General features: G+C 44.0%; 1 protein-coding gene across 3 annotated transcripts in view; it reads left to right on the forward strand.

The window, feature by feature from the left end:
- LOC121271279 (cdc42-interacting protein 4 homolog) overlaps positions 1–4,560 on the forward strand; it is a 100,667-nt gene extending 96,107 nt beyond the window's left edge. For all 3 annotated transcript variants that reach the window (XM_041177129.1, XM_041177127.1, XM_041177128.1), the window contains 3 exons: positions 189–307; positions 1,418–1,551; positions 3,113–4,560. In XM_041177129.1, coding sequence (XP_041033063.1) covers positions 189–307; positions 1,418–1,551; positions 3,113–3,267 — 408 coding nt within the window. In that variant the 3' untranslated portion in view covers positions 3,268–4,560. The remainder of the gene's footprint in view (positions 1–188; positions 308–1,417; positions 1,552–3,112) is intronic.
- Positions 4,561–12,529: the final 7,969 nt, after the last annotated feature.

Raw genomic sequence — 12,529 nt, forward strand, 5'->3', positions numbered from 1 at the left:
TCTCAGTTACACGGTGAGGAAGATGCACCTTCTCACATGAAGGGCAACCAGAGCATAAACCTGCCTTATTCAACTCCTCAGCTGGGGAATTGGGAGGGAGGGATTACTGTGAAGGATGAGAAAAAGAAAATAATTCCAAGTTGGATGTAAAAGGTGCTGCACAATAAATCTTTGGTTCTGTTCCCAAGACCTGGCTGGCCGATGCTGAAGGGAAACTGGTTGCACGAAATGACAGCTGTGTGCAGTACATCCCCCACGGTGATCGCTCTCCCTCCTTGAATAACAATGGATCACATGATAAGGAAAGGTAAGTGAATGCCTTGGATAATTCTCCAGATTCTTCCTCTTTTCAGTGGCCACAGTGACCATTTATTTTGAACCCTGTACTCATTAAGGGCAGTGAATGGAATGCATCTCCGCCCAGTGTTGTTGTAAGCCAATGTCAGGTCAGACTCTTGCCTAACCAAACTGTAATGCAGCTTCCAATTCTCCCCAGTAATGCCTTGCCATATAGAATCCTCCCACTGCATAAGTGAGTCCAATTTGGATTCAGGAATATTGGAGCTAATTTTGGTTTAAGATGATTTTTAGCCACATAAATGCCCCAAGAGGCTCTGTACAGAATGGAACAGAAATATTGCTGAATGACTTGAGAGGGCAGATGGGTCCTCATTTCAACATCTAGGTGGCATCTCTGGCAGTGCAGCATTCCCTCGGTACTGCACTGGGAGTGTCAGCCTGGATTGTGTGCTCAGTCTCTGGAGTGGGACTTGAACAACAACAACTTATATAGCGCCTTTAACATAATGAAACATCCCAAGGCACTTCACAGGAGCATTTTAAAACAAAGTATGGCGTCAAGCCACGTGAAGCGAATTAGGTCAGATTTGTCGAAGAAATACATTTTAAAGAGCATCTTAAAAGGGGAAAGCGAGGGGAGAGGTTTAGGGAGGGGATTCCAGACCTTGGGGCCTAGGCAACTGAAGGCACAGCCACCAATGGTGCAGCGATTAAAATTGGGAATGCACAAGAGACCAGAATTAGAGGACGTTTGTGGGGCTGGAGGAGATTACAGAGCTGGGGAGGAGTGATGCCACGGACAGATTTGAAAGCAAGGATGAAAATTTTAAAGTCAAGACATTGTAGGTCAGCAAGCACAAGGGTGATAGGGGAATGGGACTTGCTGTGAGTTATGACATGGGCAGCAGCGTTTTGGATACCCTCAAGTTTATGGAGGGTGGAATGTGGGAGAGTGTGTTGGAATAGTCGGGTCTGGGGATAATGAAGGCATGAACCCCAACTGTCTGGCTCAGAGATGAGCGAGTTACCTGCTGAGACACAACTGACACCCAATAATCTTACTCGGAATTGGCTTAAAAAGATTGTGATCGTTTTTTTTTTTCCCTTCCTAAACCAGCCCGGACACAACTTATTCCGATGATAGTGGCCAGGAGCCATTGCCACAGCCTTCTTCTCTCTCGGAGTTTGATGACTTTGAGGATGATCTTGTCCATCCGATTGGAAGCTCAACTGCTCTGTATCCATTTGACGGTAAGTTTGGTAACCTCACTGAAGGAATGAGGCAAGGTTTAGAATGTGATGATGCTTGCAGGACAGGTGCTAGAGCTTTGTCCTTGTACAACATCTGCTCCCCTGGGGTCATATCTTCATGTAATCCCTTCTGCTATTTAATGGGAGCTGTATGTAAGTCAGATTTAAAGTTTAGAATATGACCATTCCAATTTTAAAAAGATCTACAAGGTGGGAAGAGGACAAGACCAAATTTGTGTTTAACTGAACTGCTGAATGCAAAGTGTAATCTAATTGAGATTCTGAGATTATCTCTATTTACAAAGTCCTACTCAAGATATTTAATATGCCAATATTAGACAAAGTCACAGACTGACAGCGAATCACATGTGCTCCTAAATCCAACCAAACTTGTGCACAGTTACTAGAAGTCGGCTGACTTCTCAGCTGAACCGGATCCATGTCTCAGTAGTTTGTTCACCCACCTAAAGCGGTTTTCCAGACTAATTTGAAAAGCTCTTAATCAACGGTAGCAGTGAGTTCAAGAGCTGTCTTTTTATCTGTGTGTTTTCCCGTGTTATATTTTCCTCTCCCTTCCATACATTGACTCAAGCTGTAGTTTAGTTTTAGTTAGCTGTCCCAACTAGCCCACCCCAAGTTACCATTCTCCATATGAGCACCAAGACGCTGTATTTGGATAGCAAACTGGAGCAGCAATCCTGACTTAGCCTCTTTCTTAGTCACTCACCACATCACACCACAACTCACCACACACCACCCCCTAACTACCCTGCCGCCGCCCCCCCTGGCCCCCCAAACCTCCTTAATATTGGCTCAAAGACACACTGAAGCCAACTATAGGCCCTATCTGAGTGTGATTTGTTAACTTGGCATTGATCTGGGGTTGAATTGTAACCATTTTTGCGTGTCTCAGTTCCACACCATTGGGAACCCAACTCAGTATTTTTTTTTTAAAAAAACAAGATTAGGAAAGACTGCATTTATATAGTGCTTTTCACTACCTCCAGATGTCCCAAAGCACCTAACAACCAATATTTATTTTGGAATTGTTGTCAGTTTGTAATATAGGAACCGTAGCAGCCAATTTGCACACAGCAAGCCTTCACAAATGGCATTGAGCAATGTGGTAATGACCGGATAGTCCCTGATAACAGTTGAGGGATGAATATTGGCAAGAACTCCCCTGTTCCTCTTTGAAGTAGCGCCACAGGATTCTTTACGTTTGTCGGACCCAGGTTTAACATCTCATCCAAAAGGCACCACCTCTGACAATGCGGCACTCCCCCAGTACTTTACTAAAGTTCAGCCTAGATTTCTCTCGTCTCTGGAGTGGGACTTGAACCCACAATCTTCTGATTGAGAGGGGAGTGTGCTACCCACTGAGCCACAGCTGAGCTGTCCTTTCTACTTTCACAATCACCCCCCCTTCCCCTTCATTACATTTCAGCGATGGTTGAACTGAGAGAGCCAAAATGAGGATTGTCCTCGTGCGGAGGTGCATATTGGAGAATTGTGGGTAAAACAATGAATTGACAGTCTGGCAATGGTCCGTTCCTTGCAGGCAACAGCGAAGGCACCATTCCAATGGCGGAGGGAGAGGTGCTGCACCTGATTGAAGAGGACAAGGGCGATGGGTGGACGCGGGTCAGACGGAGCGACGGGGGGGAAGGCTATGTACCCACCTCCTACGTGAAAATCACCCTCAGCAGACAGTGAGCCAGAATCTGCTGGTGGCCACAGGACATTTATCCTCTGGTTCAGGGTGTCTCGTCTTCTTTCTTTGAACCAGGATGGAGCAGGTGGAGCTTTCTACGGAATGAATGGCTCCGTGGAAAAGTGGGAGAGGGATGAGGGTTAGCTGACCTTCACTGGTATTCACATTGGGGAAAAGAAACCTGAGAGTCACTTAGTTGCATTTGTAATACCTTTGACACATAATTAGGACAGCATCTATGATCTTTCAGTTCACTGTAGAAAGACTCTGTCCAGTTGCAGTTCATGCTGGTACAGTAAATACTGCTCTAATGTACATATTTTGTAGTAATAATTGTATTTAGGGATGAAGTCCCATTGTTTAATTGCTGATCACCAATGCCATCTTTTATATAGATATTTTACATAGAACATACATTTCTCCTATCCACATTTGTGGAATTGTTTCGGGTGAGGAATAGGACAACATGCAGAACACATCTTGGAGTCTGATTAAATGGAGTGCACCATCCAAACGATATTATTTGCAGGACAAGAAAACTAGGTTTCCAAAGCATCTCATTGTTTTACATTGACATCATGGCTTTGTTTGAAGGGTACGAAAAGCCGGCCGGCTGTTTCAAAAGCAATGGGGGCATTGAGTCAGAGGAAGACCCACACTCGCCATGGAACTGGCTGTGGCCCCGGAGAGTGAATGAACTTGTGAAAGTCGACACTTAGATAATGCTTGCCCATGAGCTTTTAGGTAACGGATGATGGGGAGCAAAGGTACTATGCTGGGGAGCAAAGGTTCCTTCCCAGCTCAGCGACAGTCCAGCTGGTGCTGTTTCCTGGCCTTGTTGGATTTTTAATGAATTGGAAAATGAGATGCCTGTAGAAATTTAAATGAAAGGTGCAGATGGCAGTCCCAGTTTAGGTATGTATGCCTGTTCATCCTTTTATCAGCTTGCGTTAACTTGAAACTTCGCCAAATTTTAAGAGTAAATTCTTAAAATGAAAATATACAATTCTGTCAGGTGCCAAATGTGAGTTAAGCTTTCCAGGCAGACTCTCCCAGCACTGATTCTAATCTGGGGAATCTAGGCTCAAGCAGTCATGTCAGTTCTTCTGTGGTGTCTGGTGTGTTGTCCAGAATGTAGCCTTTCTGTTGTATCATGGTGCAAAAACTATATGATGTTGGTTCATTTGTGATTGTATCGTAGACCAATAATGCACTTCACTTTACAATAGGACAGTAACATGGTTGTTTTTTCCCACCTTGTTTTAATCCTGTAATAAAATACTATTGCAACAGAGGACTCATGTCTGTCACCTCTTGTAAATACACAACAGCTTGTGTAGAAGATATCCAGATGTGGTGATCTCGCACAGGGTGTCCCTAATCTCGCCTATCATTTAGGCAGCACAGGACAAAGGATTAAAGGGAGAGAGACATTGGGAAGAGAGAGGCCTAACGGTTTGTTAACTCTAGATTTTTGTCTGGAGGATGATGAGTATTAGAGGAGATAAATCACTCCTCTTTGCTCCTTCTCTTTGGTGCACTCCACATGTCTCACACTGAAAGTTACTGAACTTTTATCTCACCTTCCGACGTCTGTCTTTGAACAAACAGAAAATTCCCATTCTTTCCCCTCTCCACTCCACCACCACCACCGCCGCCTACAGCTTCGATTCTTTCCCCCTCATCTCCAGGGGGCACTAACTGGCTGTCAGCTGGGTTACTCTCCGATACGTGGCCCAGGTTGCCAGTGTTCACTACGAGCTGTGATGAGGCTGTTTGACAGAAGGTCACGTCATTACAGCCCAGCTCAAACCTTTCCTCACTGGATATGCACAGAGCAGTGGCTGGCGGTAAAAAGCACGGGTCCTGAGGTCAAATCCAAGTGCCTCAGCTATGATCAATGCAACAGCCCCCCGCACCACCCCCCCCCTCCCCTCCCACCCCACCCCTCCACCGACAAGAGAGAGAGGAAGAATTGTTTCAAGTCAACATATTGGAGTGTTTTTAATGAGCTGTTAGGCTACTTAGCATACTTGTGATCCATCCTGCACTCTGCCTCCAATCTCCATCTCCACGCTCTATGGAGATCAATTACCACTTGTATTTATATAGTATTTTTAACAAGGAAACAAAGAGAAGCAACAGCAACTGACACTGAACCTTTGAGAGGGAAGTTAAGAGACGTCACCAGAATGTATGGTGAGATTTGAGGATTTTAAAGGAGGGAGAAGGGTTTGAGAAGATGAAGATAGGGCTGAGTCAGGCTGCAGTAGCGGTGATGACTGGTGGGCCATGGGGCAGTAATGAGTGGAACTGTGCTCATTATCATTTGCTCACTGTGGATCTCTGTGGTGTGAGGAAGCCCCAAAGAAAAGCAAGGCAGAAGCCATTTCTTTGGGTGCTGATTTGAGCATAACATCGACAAGGCTATCGAGTCGGACAGCTCACATGCTGATATAGCACAGGGGAAAGCAGGTGATAAACTTTGAAAAATGAGGAGAACCTCTTTTAAAAATTTCTTGAAGGTGTTCATAAAACAGCATTGTTTACATTGTTTTCGATGGGAATTTCTAATTGGTGGGTTGCAGTGGCATCTGTTGGCCAGTTGGGTTATTATTTGCTGGTATAATTCACACACACATGTAACTGTCATTATAATGTGCCTTCTCCCTCAGGCTTTCCCAGTGGGTCAGCTCAGCACCTGGAAGGAGAAATTGTCCTGATCTCTCTGTAATGAAATTCTGAGTGTGCTCTTTAGGAAGCCATTTACAGTGCAGCTAAACAGAGAAATTCTTTCTCGCACTCTGGCTTCCCCTTGTCATGATGTTAGAATTAGAACAGGTGGGTGGGATACCTGGCCTATCCTGAGTCAGCTGAACACTGGCATGGTGATGGTAGGGGAACTGAAATCTCTCACAACCCCAAGTGGTGGAAAGATAATTTGGATGAAGGGTCATCAATCTGAAACGTGACCTCTGGTTCTCTCTCCACCGATGCTGCCTGTACCTGCTGAGTATTTCCAGCATTTTCTGTTTTGTGGAGGAATGATCACCTGGGGGCACCTATATCGTGACCCTGCTGGAGCATGGGAACAGGAGGAGGCTATTTAGTCCCTCAAATGTGTTCCGCCGTTTAGTGAGATTGTGGCTGATCTGTCTCCTTACTCTGTGTGCCTTTGTTTAACAAAGTCTCATTTACAATTGCAAATTAAAATTCGCAATTAGCCTAGCAGCAACTGTTGTTTGTAGAAAACAAAAACAGAATTACCTGGAAAAACTCAGCAGGTCTGGCAGCATCAGCGGAGAAGAAAAGAGTTGACGTTTCGAGTCCTCATGACCCTTCAACAGAACTGATTGAATGTTAGAAGAGGGGTGAAATATAAGCTGGTTTAAGATTGGGTTGGAGGGGGGCGGTGGTGGTGGAAGAGAAGTGGGGGGGTTGCTGGTTGTAGGGACAAGCAAGCAGTGATAGGAGCAGATAATATCACCACCTTCAACATTTCTTTGTTCCATTGTCTGTGACATCTTTTGATTATCTGCTCCTATCACTGCTTGCTTGTCCCTACAACCACACCACCCCCACAACCTTAAGCCAGTTTATATTTCACCCCTCTTTTAACATTCAATCAGTTCTGTTGAAGGGTCATGAGGACTCGAAACGTCAACTCTTTTCTTCTCCGCCGATGCTGCCAGACCTGCTGAGTTTTTCCAGGTAATTCTGTTTTTGTTTTGGATTTCCAGCATCCGCAGTTTTTTTGTTTTTAATCTCTGTTGTTTGTGCAGCAATATTTCAAACTTCTACCACCCTTTGAGAGGACAAGGATTTCCTAATTTCACTCTTGACAGGGCCCGGTCAGGCTGTGTTCCCTTGACCTTGACTCCCTGGCCACAGTGGAAATAATGCCTCGTTATCTATCCTATCAGTTCCCCCTAATTAATATCTTTGGAAGTGAGAAGGAATGCGCATCAGGTGAGGGTTCAGCTGTAACGTCCTGCAGTCAGGTCATTTCCAAGCACTCACTGTTCGGGCCCATGTTTGGGCGATCCCAGCTCAGGCAAGGAAGAAAAGCTGTTCCCTTTTCTGCAGTTGTGACTTTGGTCCCTTTGTCTGGTGCTGCATTGATGGCATATTGTTACACAGATGCCCTGTGCGTCAGTTTGCTCCCCGTCTGTATATACCAAAAGAAGCCATCATTTCTTATGGTAGTAACCTTATGGCTCTTTAACATTTCCTGAAACAGCATCTGGTTTGTCTTGCTGGTAAAATACCTCGCTTCATGACGCCCACTAATGTTTAATATTATTCTACCTTGGAATTGCTAAGTAAAATGACTCCTAGAGTGCTGACTGCATTAAATATATGCCAAGAATATAATCCCGTGAGTCATTCCTGTTTTAACTGCAAACGTAGTTTTATCATGGTGGTGTTCTTATAGCCTGGAAAGGGTGAATTGATTTTGCTTTATGGCATTTTGTGACCAAGCAGTGCTTCTGAAATGGTTGAAAATTTTGTTTTTAGCTCAGTTGCTCTAACCCCATTTTTGTCTCATTAAAAAGGGGAGGGGATGAGAGAAAGCTGTTTGTCAAAAACAATTTGTGTGCAGATGGGTTAATGAATTACCATTCTATTTATATTTAACTTTTAAGTTTGCAAATTAATTTTTAATATATTTCATTAGTATTTCAATCACCTGCTGCTACTCCTCCATTTTTAACATTTTATCTGATGGAACATTTTTAGTTTTGGCTAACCCTTTACACAGCTTCCCAATAATCAGTCTTTCCTTGCTTATTGGGAGCTAGACCACAAGGGATTCAGCAGTTTTTGCTTTCGGGTGACCAGTGTGATCCTTTACCTAACCAAACAATTTTTGATAAGTGCTGGTAAAAGCTCATCATTTTTTCCCTAAATGTTCCATCTGGTCTGTTTACTATGTTAACTCACTGCAACACCAGGGTAAAGCTTACAGTTTTCTCTGAAGATCTGATGGGAGAACTCCCCTGTGTTTTATACACCGTGGGAGGGATTTGGATCAATGCTGTTGTTTTTTTGTTAATTCACTCTCAGGATGTGGCATCGCTGGTTAACACCAGCATTTGCCGTCCATCCCAAATTGCCCTCGAGAAGATGGTGGTGAGCCGCCTCCTTGAGTACAACTGAGTGGCTTGCTAGGCCATTTCAGGGGACAGTTAAGAGTCAACCACATTGCTGTGGGTCTGAAGTCCACGTCAGAGCACAAAGATTGGTTTGAGCTCAAAGTTTGCAGGCGGAGAGGTATTTTTGATGTTTTGAGCCTATTTCATTACTGAAATGCAAGTGCCAAAATAATATTTGGCGCTGAAGGATTTTACAGGGTCATACAATGTGAATGGAGATTTGCCAATCCCCAGGCATTGCCTCGTAATGGGATTATGACCCCCTGTGAATCAGCAGGATGGTTCATTTCACAATTTGAAACCGAGTTGATGCTTTCAGTCTGCACGGCGTATGGTGCAATGTATGTGTGGGGATTAAAGTTCAAAATATTCTCTCTACTCCCCAGGGTGATGGGTTGATGCTCTTGTGTTGCCTACTTGTAATGTATAACATTTTGCAAAAAAATAAACTAATGCCTGAAATTTCAGGTATTTATGGTGACTGTCTCATTTTAATGTTTTTTTTTCTTGATATTTCTGTTCCACAGGCTAACAGACCATCCCTGGCCAGCAGCCAGACATTTGATGTTTCTCTCTAACCAGTCACTAAAAAGTGCACACAATGTGACTGGGAGAATTTCCATTAAGACAGTGCTTTCCTCTAAATGGTGTGGCATTTAGACTCACTGTGCAGGGATTCCGTACGCTCTATCTGATCCCCCTGATTGGTGTATCTATATTCATCACTACTGTATTGCCTTTACAATGTATATCTATCTTAGTTAAGCTTAGGGAATGACTTGATTTTGCCAAAGTATCTTGGTCACTTATTTAATAACTGGCCCATTGACTTTATGGACCATCAAACAGATTTTACTGATTTTCTTATTTCTCTCTCTCTCTCTCACTCCCGAAGGCGATGATCAATTATTGGGGTTGGTCACCCAAGAGGTCTTGATGTTTGAAAGCTAATGATAAGGGTTTGACGAGATAATTGACTGTGGTGGCTTCATACTTCAGCTCAAGCTCAATCGTTCCTGACCAGCACGCCCTTCTGGCAGGCAATCGAGAATGAGGATCCTGGATGATTTTCCCAACCCTGGTCCAAATCAGAGCATGGAGACCAGTCATGGCAATCCAATTTCTAATCTGGGTAAAAGTCGGCATGGCTCTGGAGTCAATCCTACTGGTAGGCATCAGCTAGTTTAGTGGCTAAATTTGGGCCATTGAAGGAATATGAAGTCTACTTTTAAATTCCTTTGAATTAGAATAGTGTCCCTGCATCCTGAATGGAGCTAACAGGTCTTGGACTGAAATGGGGTGAAGGGCATGTACTTCAACTCCCATCAGTATTCTTGTCTACCAAGGGGAAGGTGACCAAAGTTCCCACAGCCTGATCACCATCCAATGACCTTTGTTGACTGTGGACCTCAAGTGAGAGCTGGGCCCAGCTTGCTTGTTTCATAGTAGGCCATGCCTGCTGACACTCGTCTCAGCTCCCATGTAGGAAGTCGGGTGCCAGTAAAGGTGAATGAGTTTTCAACAGTGTCTACAAGTTAGTGACAGGCAGATAATGGGGAAATTTAAACCTTTGGCTGGTAAGTTTTAGGGAATTGTGACTCCCCCTTCATGGCTCAGTGGTTTGATGTACTACTGGTTGTGACCCTAAAGTAAGGCCCCAAATTCAATTCCCGAACTATGTTTCTGGCTATCGTCAGCCTGAGCAGTTTTCTGGCGAATGGGAGCAGATCGTAATAAATAACCTTAAGCAAAAAAAATGGTGGTGGTCTTAAATTATTTTAACGCTATTAGCATAGAATGTATAGCACAGAAAAAGGGCAATTTGGCTCAACTGGTCTATGCTGGTGGTCGTGGCACACACAAGCCTCCTCCCATCCTTCTTAATCTCACCCCAGCAGCAGCACCTCCTATTCCTAGGGGACTAGCTGGGTTGTGCTTGCAGAGAGGTGACACAGGCATGATGGGCTGAATAGCCTCCTCCTGTGCTCTCAGCATTATTTGATTTTTTTTTTCCCTCACTCTTGTGTTTGTCTAGCTTCCCCTAAATGCATCCACACCTCAAGGTCTCCTTGTGGTTGCCAGTTCCACATCCGAACCGCACTCTGGGTAAAGAAGTTTCTCCTGAAATTCTCACTGAATTTATGAATGGCTATCTTATGTTCATGATCCCTATTTTTGGACTCCCCTACAAGTGGAAGCGGTTTCTCCGCCTCTATCCCATTGAACCCTTTTGTGATTTTAATCACGCTTATCAGGCCATCCCTCAGCCTTCTCTTTTTCTAGAGAAAAGAGCCCTAGCCTGTTCAGTTTTACTTGATAGGTTATATCTGTGGTGATCGTTAACCACACTAGGTTAGTAATGTCATTACCAGCATCCTTCCATCTGCTCAGCATGATAGACAGGCAGCAAATGAAATCCATTGGGAATGAAGTAGTTCCGTACGGTGTACTTTTGCTGATGACTGAAGAGACGAATTCATGAGAGGCAGGTGTGAAGTGGTTGTCAGGTGTCATTGTGGGTTTGTTTTTGGTGTTGGCGCCTGTTACCAAGCTGTTATAACCACTGATCGTCATTGTGGTGAATGAGGGCATACAAGGTGATGTCGCCATTTTCTTCTGTTGTCAGCGATTAACCCCCAGGTGTGAGAATCTGCATCATACTGGTTATCTGGCTCTGGCTACCTCTCCATACAGAGAACCCCTTAGGTATGTGACTGTCTCCATTCTACAAACATGCCTGAGCCTTTGAATAAAAACAAAAAAACTGCGGATGCTGGAAATCCAAAACAAAAACAGAATTACCTGGAAAAACTCAGCAGGTCTGGCAGCATCGGCGGAGAAGAAAAGAGTTGACGTTTCGAGTCCTCATGACCCTTCGACAGAACTCAAGTTCTGTCGAAGGGTCATGAGGACTCGAAACGTCAACTCTTCTCCGCCGATGCTGCCAGACCTGCTGAGTTTTTCCAGGTAATTCTGTTTTTGTTCTGAGCCTTTGAAGTTGTTTCTGCTTGATGAGCGCCAACATATTTGGGGTTAGTACTGTAAGTGGTGTGCATTTGAGCAACACAAACCAGGAACGTTCCTGGTACAATTCCCGGCATTCAGCTGCCAAAGCTTTAAGCTCTGGAATTCCATCCCTAAAACTTTCTCCCTCCCCTTTATCTCTCTGTCCTTTACATAGACCTTTTTAAAAAAAAATACTACCACCTTAATTGAGCTTTTGACCTGCTGCGGCACATTTTGCTTGATAATCTTGTGAAATGCCTTGATTTACGACGTTAAAGATGCTATATAAATGCAAATTGTTGTCATTGTTTATTCTAGTGAAAAGAGGAGCCTGATCTTTGTTTAAAAGTTACAACCTTCAATTGTTTGTTCCCAAATAATCTTTTGAGAAAATCAGTATTCAGCATCGTGTCTGTTCCCCACAGGGCAGTGATGTATTCTTTATTTTCCTGCTGACTTCATTGTGGAATGGTTCCCAGTACAAGTGCTCCCTGATGAGTACATGTTACTGGAAGTAGTTGACACCAACCTTCTGCTTAGAATTATGGAATCCACCTGAGGCTATTAACGCTGGGAACAATGTGCTTCCTTATCTGACACTCTGGCTCTGTTCTACTCTTAGAAGCCCCTTGGAGAAATTATAGAATTTCTGTTCCAAAATAAAAACAGAAACCCATTTACAATTTATCACTTGGTTCCCAGGAATTTGTGAATCTAGATACCTCCTTACAACCTTTGCTCCTAACTTTCCACCCAATGCCACACCTCATGAAGAAATTGACTGATTGTGGGACACAGTTCCACCAGTATAGAGGTTCCTGCGGCTATTCCTGAGTTGCAAATCCAGATGTTGAGTTCAATGCTGGCCGGGGGACGCGGGATGGTCCAAGTATTGGGGTGTCATTCCATTATTTAAATAACCTTCTGACACTTTCTGTCTAGATTGTCACGTGAAAGATTGCCCCCAGCTGAGCTGCCTCAACCCCTTCAGCACAGGAAGGGAACAAAACAGTTCCACGATGAACGAACAGATTACTTGGTCTGCAGGTTGAACGTTTTGCTGATGGACTGTCTTTGTTTCAATTGGAACAATCAATATTCT

The sequence above is a fragment of the Carcharodon carcharias genome, chromosome 30 (assembly GCF_017639515.1).
Source record: "Carcharodon carcharias isolate sCarCar2 chromosome 30, sCarCar2.pri, whole genome shotgun sequence".
NCBI classification, from domain to species: domain Eukaryota; kingdom Metazoa; phylum Chordata; class Chondrichthyes; order Lamniformes; family Lamnidae; genus Carcharodon; species Carcharodon carcharias.